The sequence below is a fragment of the Zootoca vivipara genome, chromosome 16 (assembly GCF_965207765.1).
Source record: "Zootoca vivipara chromosome 16, rZooViv2.hap1.1, whole genome shotgun sequence".
NCBI lineage: Eukaryota > Metazoa > Chordata > Lepidosauria > Squamata > Lacertidae > Zootoca > Zootoca vivipara.
Genome location: NC_142599.1, coordinates 38,314,458 through 38,334,302, shown reverse-complemented (window position 1 = coordinate 38,334,302; position 19,845 = coordinate 38,314,458). Strand labels below are relative to the sequence as shown.

Here is a 19,845-nt window from a genome sequence, read left to right as displayed (position 1 = left end):
TACCACCTCTTGTGGGAGTCTGTTCCACTGCTAAACAACTCTTACTGTCAGAAAGTTCTTCCTGGTGTTTAGTCAGAATCAACCTTTCTTGTGATCTGACCAAGGCAGAATAGAGTGGTACTATTACTTCCCTTGATCTGGACACTATACTTCTGTTGCAGCCTAGAATAGCATTAGCCTTTTTTGCTGCTGCATCACACTGTTGACTCATGTTAAGCTTGTGGTCCACCAATACCTCTAAATCCTTTTCACGTGTGCTGGTAGTAAGCCAGGTGTCCCCCATCCTTTAATTTTTCCTGCCTAAGTGCAGAACCTTACATTTGTCCCTGTTGAAATTAATTTTGTTTGTTTGGGTCCAGTTCTCCAATCTGTTAAGGTCATTTTGAATTTTGATTCTGTCTTCTGCAGCATTGGCTATCCCTCCCAGTTTGGTGTTGTCAGGGATGCTGGTGGCTACCCTTGAGTAATGACGCTCTACACCGCCGTGTCTTTAATACTTTTATTGGTGCATGCTTATTTACAGTGCAAGAGATAAGAGAAACATGACTGTTCAGTCTTCAGCAGAATCTCGCAATGGCGCTTTCCGGCTACGCGCCCAGCAAAGTAGTTTGGGGACCCCAAAGTGCCGCCCCTTGCTCCTACAGAAGCTGGCACGCCTCAAATCAGACGTTGGGGGAAAAGGGTGCCTGTCCAATACTCCGCCGCTGGCCATTTCCTGTATAGGAGCTCTAGGCTGCAGTCGCGGCGCTTGGATGCTGCCAGAGCCCTGTACCGACCTGCTCACTTCCTCCTGCCCTTCACTGGACCCGTTGCTGGAGCTCTGACTGGTTGAGGAGCTGGACTTTATGATGGGGGGCTGTTCTCTGTAACTCCGCCCCCTTACAGGTGTCATCTGGAAATTTGATGAGCACCCCCTCAATTCCTTCATCCAAGTCATTTATAAAGATGTTAAGCAACACAGGCCCAAGACAGAACCCTGCAGCACCCCACTTGCCACTTCTTTCCAGGATAACGAGGAACGATTAATGAGTACTCGATCAGTCAACCAGCTACAAATCCCCTTAACAGTTACAGTTGTACCTTGGATCTTGAATTTAAAACCGTTTGAGAACCAAGGTGCAGCTTCCGATTGGCTGCAGGAGCTTCCTGCACTCAGTCAGAAGCCGTGCCAGATGTTTGGCTTCCAAAAACGGACCACACACTCCCGATTTTCGATCTTTTGGGAGCCGAAATGTATGGGTCCCAAGGCGTTTGGCATCCAAGGTACAACGGTATTTAGTTCAACTCACATTTTATCAGCTTCCTCATGAGAATATCATGGGGGACTTTGTCAGAAGCCTTAATGAAATCAAGATACACTATGCCCACAGCATTTCTCCGTTCCACTAAGTTTGTAATTTCATCAAAAAGGGGGGGGGATCAGATTGGTCTGGCATGACTTATTTTTGAGAAACCCATGCTGGGTCTTAGTAATCACAGCATCCTTTTCTAAATGCTCACAGACAGACTGTTGAATTATCTGTTCTAGGACCTTCACTGGTATCAGTGTCAACCTCTGGTCAGTAGTTACCTGGGTCTTCCTTTTTCCCCTCTTTTGAAGATGGGGACAACAATTGCCCACCTCCAGTCTGTAGGACCTCACCTGTTGTCCAAGAATTCTGAAAGATAATAGACAAAGATTCTGAAATTACATCCGCAAGCTCCTTTAGTACCTTGGATGCAATTATCAGGCCCTGGAGATTTGAATTCATTTAAGTAGCTAGGTGTTCCCTTACTACCTCTTTTCCTATCTTGGGCTGCAGCTCCCTCCTTACATAATTTGTTCTGTTATCACCAGGTTGGGCATCACTTTCCTTTTGGGTGAAGGCAGAGGCAAAGTAGGTGTTGAGTAGTTCTGCCTTTTCTTTGTCACCCAATAGTATTTCTCTGTGTTCCCCACACAGAGGACCTACCACTTGCTTGTTCTTTCTCTTACTTCGGACATAGCTGAAGAAACCTTTTTAAAATTCTTTTTAACCTCTCTTCCAAGCCTGAGCTCATTCTGAGCTTTAGTCAGCCTGATTTCCCCCCTGCAACTATTGGCTACTTATGACTCCTCCTCCTTTGCGATTTCCCTTTTCTTCCATTTCTTATACATGTCCTTCTTAACTGTTAGCTCATCTGTGAGCTCAAATGCAGCCATACCCGGTTTCCTTTAATGCCTCCCATTTTTCTTTCTTGTTGCTATTGTTTGCATTTGGGCCTTCAATATTACTCCTTTTAGAACCTTCCATCCTTCTTGAACTCCCTTCTCATTGAGTAGTTCTGACCACGAGATCACACCAATAACTCATTCGGCTTTTTGAAATTGGCCTCCTTAAACTCCAATATGTGTGTCCGACTACACTTGGTTTTCCCTTGCCTCTGTAACCCAGGAGAGCATGATCACTTCCTCCCAAGTTTCCGAGCGCTTCCACTTCCTCAATCAGTTCCTCCCTGTTGGTGAGGACCAGGTCCAAGATAGATGGTCCCCTTGTTGGTTCTTCCACCTTCTGGGAAATGAAATTGGAGGAATTTGTCAGACCTTGCACTCTGGCAGAGTTTGAGTCCCAACAGATATCGGGGAAGTTGAAGTCCCCCATGATTACTATTCCTCTCCTTTGAATGTTTGGTAATCTGCATAGTAGGTTAGCTTCTACTTAAACTATTTCAGTTAATATACCGTATGTGTGCTCCAGGCGCTGCCTGCATATGGTGGGTGAGGCCAGAAGCACAAGATCTTTCCTTTTGGGGGAAGACAATATTGGGAATGGAAGGCTGAGCTCCATTGCTGCTCTGGGTGAGAAAGGGTGGGAGCCTGCCTTCCATCTTCTTCCATGTGGAGGGCCAGCCGGGCAGTTAAGCACTTCTAGTGAGATGACTGCCTTTATATTTATCATTAAACATTTGTATGCCACTCTTCCAAATGCATGAAAACTGTCAACAAGTTTGGGCCAGGGGAGGGGATCGTGAAACCAAACATTAATTTAAAAAAAAGCACCCACACACTACAGAAGTATAGCCACAGTACCTAGATCAGCTTAAATGCCTGATGGAAAAGGGAAGTCTGTTCTTCTTCTCCTCCCCACCACACCTCCAGTAAAAACAACATTTTTCAAACCTCGGGCAGAAGGCTCCATAAAGGCCCTGCTACGAACCGCAACAATCCTTAGTTACCACAAGGGTGCCATAGGAAAAAGTGTTGGTTGATTGGACTGCTTTTCCATTCTGCTTTGTGAATACTGGTCACGCAACTGAGATGTGGTGACTGTTGCTTGCCCAAATAGAAAATAATTGGTTTTTTAAAAAGCCTTCTCCATCCCATTGCCTTTTGTAACCTGAGGTACCACTGTACATTCCTGGGCCTCTTATGGTTATTTTCCATCATTTAAGTTCTCCTGAAATGAACTGAGTAGCCTCCCACAGAGTACCTGGGTTTTTTGGAAACATTTGGGCAACCAAGTCTTTTTCTTAGGATACCTCCTTCACAAATCATTCTCTCCTCATAAATCCTTCTTTACTGGACCCATTTATTGTATGATTCTTGTTAAGCAAAGAGGATATTACTGCACTGTATGAGAATGGAGTAGTCCAAGTTGACAACATGACTAATAATTTGTCATGTAAATAAATTTTAATCCTTCCTACTCTCATGTTTCTGTGATTCTAGGCTTTGTAAAAATTGATGCTGCCATTTTCCTTGTCCACTAGGAGGTGCCTTTTTATTTTTTTGCTTGAGAGTTCCTTAATTCCCCCCCCCCCAAACTCCCTGTACACTAAACTAATGTCATTCAGCAGTTTCAGTCTATGACTCCCCCTCGCCCACCTGTGTTCACAGGCCACTGAAAGACCAGGAGCCTGGGGGAGGTGAAAGGGGGGCTTTTGCCCTCTGTGCCCTTCTTGAGGTCTTTTTTGAAGGCTTATGATTGGCCATGTTCGGACATGGGATACAGGGCTAGATGGGCCTTAAGTCTCATCCAGCAGAGCTCTCCTTATGCTCTCCATGTGTCCTAGAGCTGAAAGAGCTGTGCATATTCCAGAAGCAGGCAGCTATTTGGAGTTTGATTCTCGGGGATGAACGGTGAGCTCTAAACGGTCACCTGGGGAGGTTTCCCCTCAGCACCCTTGAAGCCAAGAGAACCCACTTGGTTCATTCAAGATGCCAGACTACTTCCCTGGCAGCAGGGAGCAAGCTGGACTCTTAGGAGCGCCCTTCTCCTGAACCCTCGACAGAATGTCTCCTTGTCATTCATGCCAGCCTCCCGCTTGCCGAAATCTCGACACGCGTCTCTGCATGACGGAGCATGCTTGGCAACCCAGCAGGCTGATGATTCACCCTTTTTCTTGGGAGCACAGGATGTGCGGGGAGGGAAGAGTGTTCAAGAGTGTGATTGAACCTCTGAGCGCATATACCGGAACCTGTCTCAGGCTGCCTTCCAAGGAGAGAGTGCTGGCAGCAAGCTGAATGCAGCAAGCTGAATGTGTTCATTGGCTGCCCATGACCAGGGTGGGCGGGCCTGCCCAGTATAATTGGCGGCTACTGAGTGGTAGGGTAAAAGTTATGCAGGTCTTATGGGTGGTGGCTGTGAGAATGCAGGGCAAGGCGTGACAAAGTCACGTTGAATCGAGTCAGGAGCTGTAAGGCAGGTGTGTGCGCGAAATGCAGTGTGTTTTCCATCCTAAAACCCATTGGCTGTCTGCAGAGAGAAAAGCTTTGTTCTGTGACTTGTATAAATTATGCAAACTAAGGTTGCACATGAGAGATATACATATATTTATCTTCTATGTGGCATCATTCAAAAAAAAAAAATTCTAAACATGGGCTATACAAAGCCTACTCAGCCACCCATATTGCTCCTGAAATTTCAGCCGGGCAGTGTTCCTGCATGTGTTGAAGCATATATTTGTAACGATGAGGTCTAGGAATGTGCTTAAAAAACCCCAACAGATTCTTAGGAAGCTGAATTCTGTGCTTACCGTATATGCCACAGGCTTTCTGCATTCATGTGGGATTTCAGTGCACATTACACATCCACCTTATTCCACATGTGTACTGTATTGTGAAAACACTGGGAAAGGTGAGCATAAACAATAATTTTGAGTGTGAGCCCTGGGGAAGCTCTTTCTCCACTTTCCTACCCTCCAAATCCATCTTGAGGAAGAAAGGGGTCCTACTCCTAGGGAAGTCAACATCTTACAGCATTTTGGATTACTGTATTTATTTGCATGTATTAGAAACCTAGTAACCTAGTCCTGTAGGCAACAAATGATCATTTTAGTCATCAAAGGACCTACTATGCAAATCAGAGAATATAATAAATACAATATCAAGTCAGGTAGAAATGCAACATCAGCTCCAGTGTTGTGTGCACATAATTCTGGGGTGATCTGCCTGAGACTGCCTGTTTAATATTTGGTGGTACCTGCTCCCCCCCCCCCGGTGTGTTCCACCCAGGACTACCTTAGGCCAGGGGTGGCTAACTGGCAGCCAGGATACCTGTCTCCTGTTAGGGCTGCCATCAATGTTGTTTTCATGTTGAAAGAAACACAGACTCTGGAATGCTGCATTCTCTTCTGGATAGTGTCTTACATCTCGCTGTGCCCAAGGCCGTGTGCTCCATAATTGCAAAGGCCTTATAAAGCAGACTGCTCTCTCCTCACGCCACCCATTCCCTAAAGCAGGGGTGGTAACCAGCTGTCCCCCAGGTTTTGTTGTACTACAACTCCCAGCACCCTCCCTCCCTGTTGGTCAGGCAAGAAAGATCTGAAATATTCCCTTGAAGCTTGAATTTGTTTTATTCTGAATTGTTTTGTTTGATGTTTTAATGTGGTGTTTATTAAATTTATATACTGTACTGCCCTTCCTCAAAAGATCTTGGGGCAGTTCACAGAATAAAATACAAGATAAAACACAAGTAGATAATTGAACCAAAATAACAAAATTATAATCCCACCCCCTTCCCACAGTCACATTTAAAAGGCTGTTGAATATGAATCACCCCAAGCCCCTGGTTGAAGAGGGACGTTTTTGCCTGGCGCCTAAAAATAAATAATGAAGGTGCCAGGTGAACCTCCCTGGGGAGAGCATTCCACAGACACTACAAAAAAGGCCTGTTCTCGTTTTGCCACTCTCCAGTCCTCACAAGGAGGCACATGAAGAAGGGCCTCAGGTGAGCAGTGCAGAGTCTGGGATGGTTTATATGTAAACCACTTTGAGATTTGGTCTTTAAAATATAAAGCAATATAGAAATCATTATCACCATCATAATAGTAATAAAAACAAAATAATATTTCCGGGATGGGAATGGTGCCTAGACAGTCCATTGCGGCAACCGCAACCTATGTTTAAGGTGCCAGTTGGCGATCAGCTTATTTATCTGAGTTTCGATCACTGAGCTTGCCGAGCCTGGGCCAGATGGATTCACAGTGAGCTGGGTTGTGTGTTCTGTGTGTGGAAAAGCACTTACCGGTAAGCTGTTGGCATCTGGCTGAGTCATATATCTCTTGTGCGTGTCCATCAGTTTACACAAGATTTGAGGAATTTGAAGAATCCAGTTGAGCCTGAGTCTGGTATTGATGCTCCTTGATGCTTCGGGCAACAGAGTTAGACTGGGGTGACATTGTGATAAGCCAGTTGTTGACCCCACAACTACATATTGTCTAAATATATTCTTTAGCTGTGATTCCTGCATTGCAGGGAGTTGGACTAGATGTCCCTTGGGGTCCCTTCCAATGCTACAATTCTGTACGTTTATAGTTAGTGTTGTTCTTCCTGGACATTTCTGTATCCATATTTCATTCCTATCCTGCCTGCTCTCCATGGAGCCCAGGGTGCCATTTTCTTTTTCCCCCCCTTCCCCTCCCCAAAAACCCATTGTTGCAATATCCCTGTGATGGAAGAGGGAAATAACTGAGGGAGCCAGTTGTGGTGTAATTGTTAGTGTCGGACTAGGACATGGGACACCAGGGATTGAATCCCCAACTCACTCATTCTCGGGTCTAATCTACCTCACAGGGTTGTTGTGGAGATGAATGAGGAGGGGGAGAAGCAGGTAAACCACCAAAGATGCATGGAGAAAAAGTTAAGATATACACAGAATAAGTAAGCTACTGTATCTGACAAATTTGTGGCGCGTTAGGCCATCCATGGCTACTAGCTGTGATGGCTGTATGCTATCTCTGGGATCATCAGCAGGATGCCCCTGAGTTCCGGTTTCTGGAAATGGCAAGTGGGGAGAGGTGCTGCTGAGCTTAGATCCTGCTTGTGGGGTTCTCATAAAGCAGCATCTGGTTGCCCCCTGTAAGAACAGGGTGCTGGGCTAGATGCCCCCTCCCCCTCCCGGCCTGATCCAGTTGCAGGGTTCTCCACCTGGCGAGGTTTATGGCTAGGAGGGTTGCTTCATGGCTAAGCTCCTCACGTCTTCCGTTTCTTTCTTCCAGGGACACCCGGGACAGCAACTCTTAAAAAAACGCTTGAGGTAAGTTGAGATTGTGGGGGGCGAGGAACAACAAGAAGCAAAACGTCTGCATTCAAAGGATGGCAGGTGTGGGTTCTGAAAGCTCCGCGTTCTTAGATTCAGTTTGCTAACCATCAGTCAGTCAACACCAGTTTTCTATATGGGTGCCGTGTGCAGGAGAGGAATGTTCAGTGCACAGAACATCTTGCCCCCAAATAAGCAGGAATTTTAGGCCAGGGATTCTGAATATTGACTTGGTTTGATGTATTTGTGTATCACCCTTCATATAAATACAGAGTGGGAGCCCAGTCTTTGCCCTTAGGGATATATTTGCGTGCATTTTCCTGGGGAAAGACACAGTTTCCCGAGGCATGCTGATTTTGGCCACAAAGCGGCAACCCATCCGTGCCCTCTTCCTGACAGGTTGGGGCTCCCTCCTGCTTTATAACAGCTCCCCAGAGCAGAAAAACATCAGATGTTGAGTGCTCACCTTTCACATCAAGGGTCATCAGACTTGTCTCCTTTCCCCTCTGTGTCTCCTTGCTCTTGCAACTAAACACATCCCTGCCTATGACCTCCACTCTTTCAGCTCTACCCCCCTCAGCTGTCTGAAGGCCCTCTGCTCCCTCAGTTTGTTCATCATGCTGCCCCATTACCCCTAGAAATGCCTCCCAGAACACTTGGGTGCTGCTGTGTATTCCTTTCCACCTTAAACCTCACATTTTCTTGAAATTCTTGCACAATCCCTAGTCTCTATGTCCTCCTGCAACTCAAGTACTAAATAGGTATAATTGTGTTTTTGCTATCTCAGTCCATTTATCCCTCACCTGTGTGGAATTTTTCTGTTCTGAAAAAAAGCACATCCCTCTCTTGTTAACCCCACCTTAATTTTCCTCCCTTTTCTCTTCTGTATCTGTTGTTGCTGTTGTTATTACAGTTTATATCCTGCGCTCCCTCCCGAAGTAGCTGATAGTGGTGAACACATCAATAATATAAAATATTTTAAAACATCATACAAGTTGAAAAGAAAAATTATAAAAACAGTGATCTCAGGGTTGTCGGCAACAATATCTTTTCAAGCATCGAATGTTAAAAACATTAACATGAATGATTTTCAATTCCTCCTAAAAGTCAGTAACGAGGGAGACAGGCACACTTCATCAGGGAGGGCATTCGAAAGCGGAGAACCACCGCTGAGAAGCCCAGTCATGGGTCCATGCCAACCAGGCAGTCTCCAGTGGCTGTACCACCATTAATAAATTGAAAGAGTAAAAAGAGGAAAAAGGACTCCTGCCAATAAAGGATCTGTAGGGTACAATCAGTGTCTGGATTGCAAGCCAGTTGGGGCAGGGATAACCTCCTCCCCAAATCATAGAATTGTAGAGTTGGAAGAGACCACAAGGATTGTCTAGTCCAACCCCCTGCAATGCAGGACTCTCTTGCCCAATGTAGGACTCGCACCCACACCCCTGAGATTAAGAGTCTCATGCTCCTCCAGCTGAGCTATCCCAAGTGTGCCAAGTACCTTTTCTCTTTCTCTCTGCTTATGTCATGGGTCGGCAGCTAGCAAACCTATGGGCCAAATCAAGCCCCCTGAAGTTTTATCATCCGTTGTCAGCCAGGGATAGTAAGTCTTGAAACATACAGGATGATACTTAAAATCTCACTGAAGCCTGTATTTCATCTCTCCCCCCTTTTATTTTTGCTTCCGATTCCAGTTGCCAGGTGCCTCTGGGCCCTCATCACAGACAATCAAGAAAGGCCACAGGGGTGTGGACTCCACTGGTGAAACCACGTACAAGAAGGTAAGTGCTCTTTTCCACCTCTCTGGTGTCTCCCTCCCTCCCTCTCCCTTGAGTGTGTGTTTGTGTGTACATGTCCCTCCCTCCCCCTCCGCCCCTCCTCCCTCAGCAGATTCCGCCCAGCAGCTTCCAGCACCTGAGTCACCCGGCGGAGCATAAAAGGCTGGAGCAATCCAGGTAAACGTCAAAACTTTGCAAGCAGCTCTTGATGGTCACATGTCGGGAGATTCCAGGGGCTCAAAGGCTGAACCGTCCCACTGCGGCATCACTGTCCCAGCACAGAGATTTCTCTTAAGCCTTTGGAAAGAAGGTTCCCAACTTTCCCTCCCACCCCCGCCCCCATTTCAGGAGTTTCTCAATTTCCCCTTGTGATCGGGAGACAGCACTAGCCAGCCAACCTCGGATTTCTTGCTCCTTTTTGAGCCACACAATGGTGGACGTGTATCTCTCTTGCCGGCATGTGGACTGAACGTGGGACTCTTCGGGACCCAACATAGTTTGACGTTGAACAGTTATGCTCCAGCTCGCTCTGACCCAGAGCCAATTCCCTGCACCTGGATGAAATGGAGGTTGACACGATCAGTCCGTTCCGACGCCTGTCTTTTTCTGTAAGTTGCGGCCTTCTGGGTGGGGATTGCCGATCTCTTCTGGAATTCAAAACATGTGCAAAAGACTGTGGCGACAGGGAAGGGAGGAACTTGAGAATTGTAGTAGAGAGGAGACACTCCCGGCATTTGGGAAGAGTCCTCGCTAGTGCTCCCAACATGGATGAGCTGGAGAGGCCGTTCTGAATTCCCTCATAATTTCAAGAGTACTTCCTCCTGACATTTACTCGGAGGCTCTTGACTTTGGCACTGAAGATCAGGCTACAAATATTTATGTTCCTTTTTTCATTTGTGCGCTCTGGAATCTCACCAGGGCAGCTGTGCTCGAGAGAGAGAGATCCACTTCCTGTTTCCTTTTGATCTGTTGTTTTGTGCGTTTATCGGCACCCTCCTTCCCCCAAGGCGGTGGGGGTTGGCTTCTTCGTGTGTGGCGTTTGCTCTTCTAGCTCTCCAATGGCACGCAAATATTGCAACTCCACAGGCCTGTTTGTAAATCAAGGTAGGCATTGAAACTTGTAACCAAGAGCAGACTGCCTTTGGTTTGTTTTTTTTTTCTCTGGGGTCTCCTTCCATCCTACCACATAAGACCCATCTCCCTAGCTCAGCCTCCTAGTATCAGTCTGTTTATTGGACAGGCATGGGTGATCAGAGTTCTGTGACACAGGCTGTGCCTGTTGCTTAGTTCTGCTTTGCAAAGTGCTTGATAGTACAGGGCGGTTGGGTCCTACAGAGTCTTCCAGCACCTCACAAGTCACTGCTAGTTCTATTGCTTAGCCCAAAAGTACCTAGCGTTGTGCTGTCTGGATGCTGTGGTGTCAGACCGCAGCTGCCATCATCCCTGACCATTGATCATGCTGGCTGGGGCTCAGGGGAGCTGGGAGGGTCTACCCACGTCCAAGCCTTTACATAAATTGGCTCAGGGATTCTTGACAACAACCCTGTAGAGTGGGTCCAGTTTGCTTTCCCTGTGTTTCAGATTTAAAGAGGCTGAAGTGGAGAGAGTAGGGTTTTAGCTGAGGGAGTCTGTGGCTGTGGGAAGGGCTGTAGCTCAGTGGGTGGAGCATCTGCTTTGCATGCAGAAGGTCCTAGGTTAGCATCTCCAGGTAGGGCTGGGAAAGACACCCTGCCTGAAACTACGAGGAGTTGCTGCTAGTCAGTGCTGACATTACTGAGCTAGATGGACAAGGGACTTGGTATAAGGCAGTTTCCTATTAAAACTAGTCCTTTGTTCAGAGCCATGAGGACTAGGATCTTACTTATTTTTAGGTGGAGCATCTGCAGAAGGTCCTAGGTTCAGTCCCCAGTGGCATTTCCAGACAGGGCTGGGGAAGACTCCTTTCCTGCAACCCTGGAGAGCTGCTTCCTGTCAGTGGAGACAGTACTGAGCTAATGGTCCAAGGGCCCTACTCAGTATAAGGCAGCTTTTTACATTCCTATTTAACCTCTTTATTTTTATTTATATATCACCATCTATGTGCATGGAACTTTTTCCACACTGTACAAATAAACAGCCTATAATCCAGTGGTATGCCATTATTCCAGCTGCATGTGCTTGCACTTGGCTAAAGTGGATTGTGGGGTTAAGAGGTTGCGGCAGAGGTTTTGCAGAAAGGGTGGGCTGTGAGGAGGGGTCTGAAGGTAGCGTCACACAGGTACTTCTAAAGGCAGTTCCACACACTTTTGAACTAGCTGGGGGAAGACTTCTGATTCTGCACAGGCACAATCTCAGCTTGACACCCTTCTTGTGATCCGTAAGAAACCCAAGCAGTTCCCTCTCTGGCTTCTGAGGTTTCCACTGTTGAGCGTGTCTCCCTAAGAGTTAGAAACTGGGTGGTAGTGGTGGTGGTGGTTTTAAAAAGCCTTCAGGTTCCTGAGACTTGGATTTCTGCAGCACACAGTGCTATATTCTACTCTGCTGTGGTTCAGTAGCAAAGGCTACTGAGCTGCTTGTTATCTTTTCTCCTCTCCCACCGTGCCCGCCTCCCCCCCAAAAAAAATCCTCCAGCAAAGAACAGGACTGGTAAGCACTCCTAACCTTACAATTATCTCTGTGTTGATGAGTCTCCAAGGTGGAGCTGCCTCTACCTTGGATCTTTATCTCAGCACATTAAAGAGTGAAGCTGAAGTTTTTTTGTCTGACATTGGAGACGAATGATGGCTGTCGAAGGGAGGTCACAGGGTTTGCTTTCATCCTGGGGTTGGGACAGGTGGAAAAACCCCAGCACCAATTTGCCTGGGATCTTCGAAATCTGATCTTGGCTCTTAGGGAGTTTGCATTGGGATAGAAAGGCGGAAAGGAATAAGGAGGAGGGGATTTCCCCTCGAGCAGCTTGTACTGTTGCTAGGAGCCCTGCAAGGAAACTCACACTCTCAAGAACCGTTTGGCACCAGCCTTGCCAATAGGCCCACTTTCCTGGTCTCCTGTGGCGAGCAGGAATCTCCCCTAAGCATCCAGCCTGGAAAACATCCCCCTCGTTTTCAATTTCTTTTAAGATGACAAATGTCTAACCTGGGTAAAGTAGGAGTTTGAAAGGGTTTCCAGCCAAGGGAAGAAGTTTTGCCTCCTTCTAACCCCACCTAAACCAGCACATTTTTTCCTTAAGTGTTGTCTTGCAGTGGTGCTCTGTGAACCCCCAGCCAGAGCAGGATGAACCCATTTTCCCAGACCCAAGAACCACCCACTGTTTCTGTCTTGTCAAGATTCAGTTTTGGTTTACCGGCCTTCCTTCAGCTGCTGCAGAGTCCATAAATGTCTGCCTGCAGGCACAATCAGATACTATGTTCTGCATCCACTCAGGGGGCAGGGGACCTCTAAATGGCAGCTGCTGGGAATTGCAAGTGGGGGGAACGCTTTCGTGCTCAGGTTTTTGTGCTGCTTTTGAGGCATCCGCTTGGCCACTGTGAGATCAGGAGGCTGAGCTAGACAAGCCTTCAACCTGATCCAGTAGGGCTCTTTTGAGCCCTACGTAAGGCATAGCGAAACAAGGGAATTCCCTCTTACGTGTATGGCTGCCAAGTTGGATGGCTTCAGAAGGTGTTTAGAAAGTTCTCAGTGGCCACTAGCTGCCATGGCTATGTTCTGCTTCTACTCAGAGGCAGCAATATGCCTCTGAATGCCTGTTGCTGTGAACCACAAGAGGAGAGAATTGCTGTTGCACTCGGGCACAGCTTACTGACTTTCCATCGGGGCATCTGGCTGGCCACTTCAAGAACCGGCTGCTGCACCAGGTGGGCTCCCTTTGGCCGGATTCAGCTGCAGGGCCCTTCTTGGGTTCTTACGCATTTGTGAAGGATAGCAAACTCTTGCCAACACCCCTGATGGCTGAGTGGAACCTCCGTGTACAAAGGAAGTCTACTAAGGCTGGATGCTAAGGGCAAAAGGGAGGTGATTTTTCTCCTTTGCGGCTGGCTTGTGTGTTTCCCAGAGGCGCACAGCCTGGCTGGTATTAGAAATAAATTGCCAAACGAGACGGAACTTGAATCCAGTGAGGCCGTTTTCGGGGTGCGTCCTTCCATCACATTCTCCGACAGGCTCGATAAAAAACAATGAATAATATTGGGCACCATGCAGCAGGCTTGCCTGGGCGCACCCATTCCCGCAGACGACCATGTGTTTTGAATAGAGCTGGTGCTTACTTTTTCTCCTCGGTCCTGCAACATGCACAGATTTATCTTGTTTCTCCCTTTTGTGAATTCCTCTGTTTCACCGCATTCAAAACTGGTTGTTGATTTGTGGTGTTCCACCATTTGCCTCTTCTGTCCCCATCAATGTTCTGCATGGCTCTAACTTAAGTCAGGCATGGGGAGGAGCCTTTGGCCCCTGAATGTTGCTGAACTACAACTCCCATCATGATCCCTCACCATTGACCCTACTCGCTGGGACTGATGGGAGCTGCAGTTAAGCAACACACTGACTTACTAGCCCATAGTCAGTGAGGGGCGAGTTTAGCTATGAGCCTTGATTCAGACAAACTGCACCCCAAGGAAGATAATCTGAAGTCTGCTTAGTATCTCCCATGTTCCATCTTAAATGTCTCACCAACAATATTCTTTGGGACTGTTCAGCCTTTTCCTTCTATCCTGTTTCCCACCTTTTGCTTAACGTTCTGCCTGAAGAAGAATTTTGATACCTCGAAAGCTTGCTCACAATTGTTAGTCCATTCAAATAAAGAGGATAAATCACCTTATTGTGATTTTGACATTTCCTCTAATAGACCAACACAGCTACCTATATCTTTCCTAGCAAATTGGTACCGGTAGCCCTGGCCAAGAGGTGTCGATTACCTTCTCAAGGGCCTTTTCTTCCACTCCCTGCCCCCTTTTCATCTTGCCTCCTTGTTGGTTTGTTTCTATGTGTGTAAGCCTAATGCCAGGACACCACCACCCTCTCCTTCTCTTGTTAAATATTTGCATGCCACAGTTGGAGGAGATAATTGTCCAAAAAGCCAGATAAAAGTATAGTACGTAAGCGCTTCTTGCAGACGAAGACGCCTGGAGCCATTTGGAAGATAAGCGGTGATCTGATCTGGGCCTGGCAGCAGCAGATATATATTTACCTGGATTTTGCTTTAATGCAGCAGCTGGGGGGGGGTCAGGGACGGCTTGCGTCATGAGGTTCCAGCAGATTTTCCAAGGCAGATTTATTTTATTTTATATCAAAAGGATGTGTATATTGCTTTTTCTTTTAAGGAAAGCCAAAACACAGCCATAAAATCTCAATTAAAATACCAGAATGAGCACCTTGAACTTGGCCTAGTAACTAACTGGCAGCCAGCGCAGTTCTTTTCAGCACCAATGTTCTGCATGCATTATAAAGCTCCGCCGAGCAAAAGCCTGTTGCCATGTTCTGATCCGGCTGGATTTCTTTTATTATTTTGCAGACTAAACTGCCTATTTAAAAATGTAACAGAAAGTCTTGTGGAACCTTTCTTGAAAGGCTGATTTATTGCAGCAGAAGCTTCTGCAGACTGTAGTTGTACTATGAAATTCACTCCCACAGGAGGAAGTGATTGCTTACAGCAGATGCTTTAAAAGAGGATTAAACAAATTCATGGAGGAGGAGAGGGCTATTGAGGGCTGCTAGCTGGGATGGCTGTGCTCTGCCTCCACAGTTGGAGGCAGCAATGCTTCTGAATACCAGTTGCCGGAAAACACAGCACGGGAGAGTGCTCTTGTGCTCCAATGCTCCTTATGAGTTTCCCACAGGCATCTGGTCTGGTTGACCACTGAGGGAACAGGATGCTGGACTAGATGGGCCATTGGCCTGATCCAGCAGGCTTTTATGTTTGTACCTATTCAGAGATAGGTGTTTTCTTCAGCTGGTAGGTAGCTTAAATGTCAGCGTAGATGGGGAAGGGAAGATGGCAAACTGGTGGGTCACTTGGCACTGAAATGTAAGCAGCACAGCTTTTCTAATTCAGTGCACCTTCCCACCACCAATCCTTGGTAAGGGTAGGATAGCTCCAATGCAGCCTTTCCGGAGCTGGGGCCCTCCAGATGTTTTGGACTGTAGCTGGCACAGCCACATCTTGTGGTCAACTCTAGTTCAGCAGTGTTGTGTGAAGTTCTCATAAGAATAAGACCGCTGAATCAGGCCAGTGGCCCATCTAGTCCAGCATCCTGTTCTCACACTGGCCAACCAGATTCCTTTAGGAAACCTTCAAGCAAGAGCCCAAGAGCAACTCTCTCTCCTGCAATTTCCAGCAGTGGATATTCAGAAGCATTAGTGCCTCTGACCATGGAGGCCGAGCAGAGCTATCCTGGCTAGTAGCCATTGCCATATCCTCCCTAAATTTGTCCAATCTTCTTTTAAAACCATCCAAGTTGGTGGCCATCCCTGCTTCCTGTGGGAGCGACTTCCACAGTTTAACTCATTTTTTAAAATTGTTTTTTATTTGATCTTACAAATATAAATTTATAACAATACGAAATACATTTCCATATAAAGAGATTTCTCTGAATCTCAAGACTTCCTCCCCATCCCCTCCATGGGTCTTATTGTCAACATTTTCAACTGCTTGTTATTTCATTGTTGTTGTTTAGTCGTTTAGTCGTGTCCGACTCTTCGTGACCCCATGGACCATAGCTATATTTTATATCTATCCATATTGTCCATAGTATTTGTTAAATTACAAGTGAGATTAAAATCTGGCTAATGTTTTCATTTGTGTGCAGTGGTATCCTAAATAAATTATAAACTTTCCCCATTCTTTCTTGAAGTTTTTGTCCTCTTGGTCCCTGAACTTTCCAGTCAGTTTTGCCATTTTGGCCTAGTCTTAACAGCTTGGGTTGCCATTCCTCTCTAGTAGGGACTCTTTCTTTTCTTTTTTTTACAAAAGTTATTTTAAAGTTAAACATTTATTTTCAGTTCATTGTATATCATTTCCCAGAAAGCCTTTATTGCCTTACATGACCACCATATATCATAAAAGGTACAGTGGTACCTCGGTTTACAAACTTAATCCGTTCTGGAAGTCCGTTATTAAACCGAAACCGTTCCTAAACCGAGACACGCTTTCCCTAATGAGGCCTCCCGCCACTGGTGCCCTTCCACCGTTCAGATTCCGTTCTTGGACCGAGGTAGAGTTCTCAAAACGGGACACTACTTCCGGTTTTGCAGAGTTCGTAAACTGATTCGTTCTTAAACAGGACTGTTCTTAAACTGAGGTACCATTGTACCTTCTTTTTCTCCACAGTTTAACTATCAATAGCCTTATCGTCCACAATTCTCCCTTTCCCATTCTCCTGCAGAGGAGTTTTCAGCCTTAAAAAAAATGCTTTAATTAGCAGGGTTAGGGTAAATTTTGGAGTTTTTGAAAGCGTGGTGGAATGCTGGTGTTCTTTGCTTGCATCCAAAAGAAAGTGCTTGGAGGTGTCTTGCGGAATCCCACAAAGGAGACACTAACGCCGGTTCTCTGTTTCCCCCTCCAGACAACTTCGTCAGCCCTCAAAGGTGCCATCCAGCTTGGGATCACCCACACGGTAGGGAGCCTGAGCACCAAGCCAGAGCGAGATGTCCTCATGCAAGATTTCTACGTAGTGGAGAGCATCTTCTTCCCGGGGTAAGTGTTTTTATGTTTTTCAGTTGTCCCCGTCATGAGTGCAGGCAGCAGGCAGGGCATGGGAGAAGGGAGTCCAGCGACACTTTTTAAAAATGGCAAAACCAATAGAAATAAAACACGCACCAAGCAGTGAGCCCTGGGAGAGTCTGTGCTTCGCATGCAGAAACTCCCAGCTTCAACCTCTGGCATTTCCATCTCAGAGAGCAGGTTCTAGGACGCATGTTGCTTGGCTCAAGACCCAGGAAACAGATGGTGCTACCTAATACCGAGTCAGACCACTGGTCTGACTAGCTTAGTATTGTCCACACTGACTGGTAGCAGTTCTCCTGAGTTGCGGGCAGGTGACATCCCCAGCCGTACCTGGGCATTGAACTTGGGGAGCCACCAGTGATCTTACCACTGACTTTTCCTCTAAAAATAAAGTAAGATTCTAGTCCTCATGGTTTGGGATAAAGGAATGTTTTAAACAGGAAGCTGGTTGAGTCAGGCCATTGATCCATCTAACTCAGTGTAGTTACACCGACTGGCAGCAACACTCCAGAGTTTCCCAAGGGGATCCCCCCCCCCAACCCTACTTGCAGATGCCATGGGGATTGAAGCAGGTACTCTCCCACTCAGCCACTGCCCTTTCCATAAAATATGCCCCTTCCCTGAAAGTGGCTGCTAGTCAGGGTAGGCAGCATTGGACACGGTGGGCCAATGGTCTGTCCCAGTATAAGACCCCAGCTGACAAGGTAGCTCAGAATTTCAGATGCTGTGGACAAAACATTAAGGCACAGGGGCCTTGAGCCTCCACAGGAACTTGCAGCCATCCAGATGTTTTGGGCTTCCATCTCTCATTAGTTTATTTACAGCATTTGAATCTCACCCCATTTCATAGCATTTTCTGGGCCGCTTACAATAAATGCCTTTTAACAAATCCATCGGAACACAATATAAGAAACAAACCATTTTAAAAGGGGGGATTCAAAAATACAACAGAATAGAGCTACTTGCACCCCAATGTTATACACAGAGTTAAAGAAAAGGGGTCCCAGGCCCAGTGTGACCTATAGTCAAAGATGATGGGCACTGGAGTCCAGGAGTGTCTGGGCGAGGGTGCAAGTTTCCCACCCCACTGGAAGAAGAAGAGTCCCACTTTTGGGGGGCCACCAATGTTTTTACTTTGTGGCACACAGATGCTAAGGGACACCGTTTCTCCAGAGCTCAGCAGTCTTCAGCAAAACTCTTGCAAGGAACCCTGATGGCCTCCCTGGAAAGATTACCAGCGGTTCCACATGAGTGACAGACTGGTGTCCTTGTGGCACATTCTTGGGGGCATCTTTAGCTTACACAGGAGTGTAGGCACTAGCTCAGCGGGCCAGTGTGGACCAATGATGCTCCTTAGGGCCTTCCCAGAATCCTCTGCGCTGTGTACCAGTTTCATAGCAGAGCCACAGATATAGACGCATTGATACGGAAAGTGACTGTGCAGGTCGAAGATTTGAGAACTAGCCGCTTTTAGCAGATGGCGGCGACTCAGAAAGAGCATGGTGCTCATTTGCCTCTGTCCTCTCAATCTCCAGTGAAGGCAGCAACCTCACCCCAGCCCATCACTACAACGATTTCCGCTTCAAAACCTACGCTCCTGTCGCCTTCCGCTATTTCCGTGAACTGTTTGGGATCCGGCCGGATGACTACCTGGTGAGTGGAGGCAGGTGCCCAATAGTTTTTAAAAAGGAATTCCCCATCTTCTCTCCAGACAGAGATGAGTTGCGACAGGGTGGAGTGGGTAGATTTCAGCCTGACTGCTGTACTTAAAACGGCCAGAACAGAGGTTACTCTGGTGGGGTGATCCAGATCAGTCTCTATACACTTTGAGCGGCATTGAGCAGGAACAAGCAACTCCCTGAGCATTGGGGGCTGGCTTGGAGAAAGAGTGCCACTGGGATGTCTTTCGGTTGCCTTTCGTTCTTGTGGGGCTGTAACTCAGCCTTGCATGTAAAAACACTCAGGTTTTAATCCCTAACATCTCCAGGTGGGGCTGGGGATGCCCCTTGTCCGAAACTCTGGCATTGTGTCCAGAGAGGCAAGGCTAGAAGCCTGTGAGAATGTCCTTCTCCATTTCTTCTGTTGCCTCCTCTCCCCGCAGTGCTCCCTTTGCAGTGAGCCCCTCATCGAGCTCTCCAACTCCGGAGCCAGCGGCTCCATCTTCTACGTCACCAGTGACGACGAGTTCATCATCAAAACAGTTCAGCACAAAGAGGCAGAGTTCTTGCAGAAGCTGCTGCCGGGTTACTACATGGTGAGTCAGCCGGGAGGGAGAGCCGGGCGACTTGGGACGCGACAGAAGAATCCGATGTTGTCTCCCTGGTTTTTTGTTTTTAAAGCAGCATACGATGAATGAGAGGTTTTATTAAATATAATGATGCTTAAACTACTCTTCATTCTGGGAGGGGTGACTTTTTGGACCTATCCAGCTCTGAACTTGTTATTATCTTTATTTTCCTTTGACTTTGGAATGAGAACTTTGGGTTTCCCCCCCCCCCCCTATTGCAGAACTTGAACCAGAACCCCAGGACCCTCCTCCCCAAGTTCTACGGCCTCTACTGTGTGCAAGCTGGCGGCAAGAACATCCGGATTGTGGTGATGAACAACCTGCTGCCCCGCTCCGTGCGCATGCACCAGAAGTACGACCTGAAAGGCTCCACCTACAAGCGCCGGGCTTCCCAGAAGGAGCGGGAGAAGGTCTTCCCCACCTACAAGGACCTGGATTTCATGCAGGACATTGCCGACGGCCTCTTCCTGGACGCTGACATGTACAGCGCCTTGTGCAAGACACTGCAGAGAGACTGCTTGGTATGTGGGAGGAGGAAGGTTGTTTCCACCCAAGGCTCGGGGGTCACCAGGCAGCTTCTGCTCA

General features: G+C 47.2%; 1 protein-coding gene across 16 annotated transcripts in view; it reads left to right on the top strand.

The window, feature by feature from the left end:
• The window catches only part of PIP5K1A (phosphatidylinositol-4-phosphate 5-kinase type 1 alpha), a 43,897-nt gene that overhangs the window by 8,364 nt on the left and 15,688 nt on the right, over window positions 1–19,845 (top strand). For 12 of the 16 annotated variants that reach the window (XR_015947493.1, XM_088659726.1, XM_088659718.1 and 9 more), the window contains 6 exons: window positions 7,459–7,496; window positions 9,194–9,280; window positions 16,813–16,943; window positions 18,509–18,626; window positions 19,075–19,227; window positions 19,482–19,781. Coding sequence is in view for 15 of the 16 variants with exons in the window: in XM_088659726.1 (XP_088515852.1) it covers window positions 7,459–7,496; window positions 9,194–9,280; window positions 16,813–16,943; window positions 18,509–18,626; window positions 19,075–19,227; window positions 19,482–19,781 (827 nt within the window). In the remaining variant the exon portion in view is untranslated. Of the gene's footprint in view, window positions 1–7,458; window positions 7,497–9,193; window positions 9,281–9,625; window positions 9,886–10,245; window positions 10,382–16,812; window positions 16,944–18,508; window positions 18,627–19,074; window positions 19,228–19,481; window positions 19,782–19,845 lie in introns of those variants that run through there. The other 4 variants (XM_088659727.1, XM_088659729.1, XM_088659728.1 and 1 more) reach the window with 2 other exon arrangements.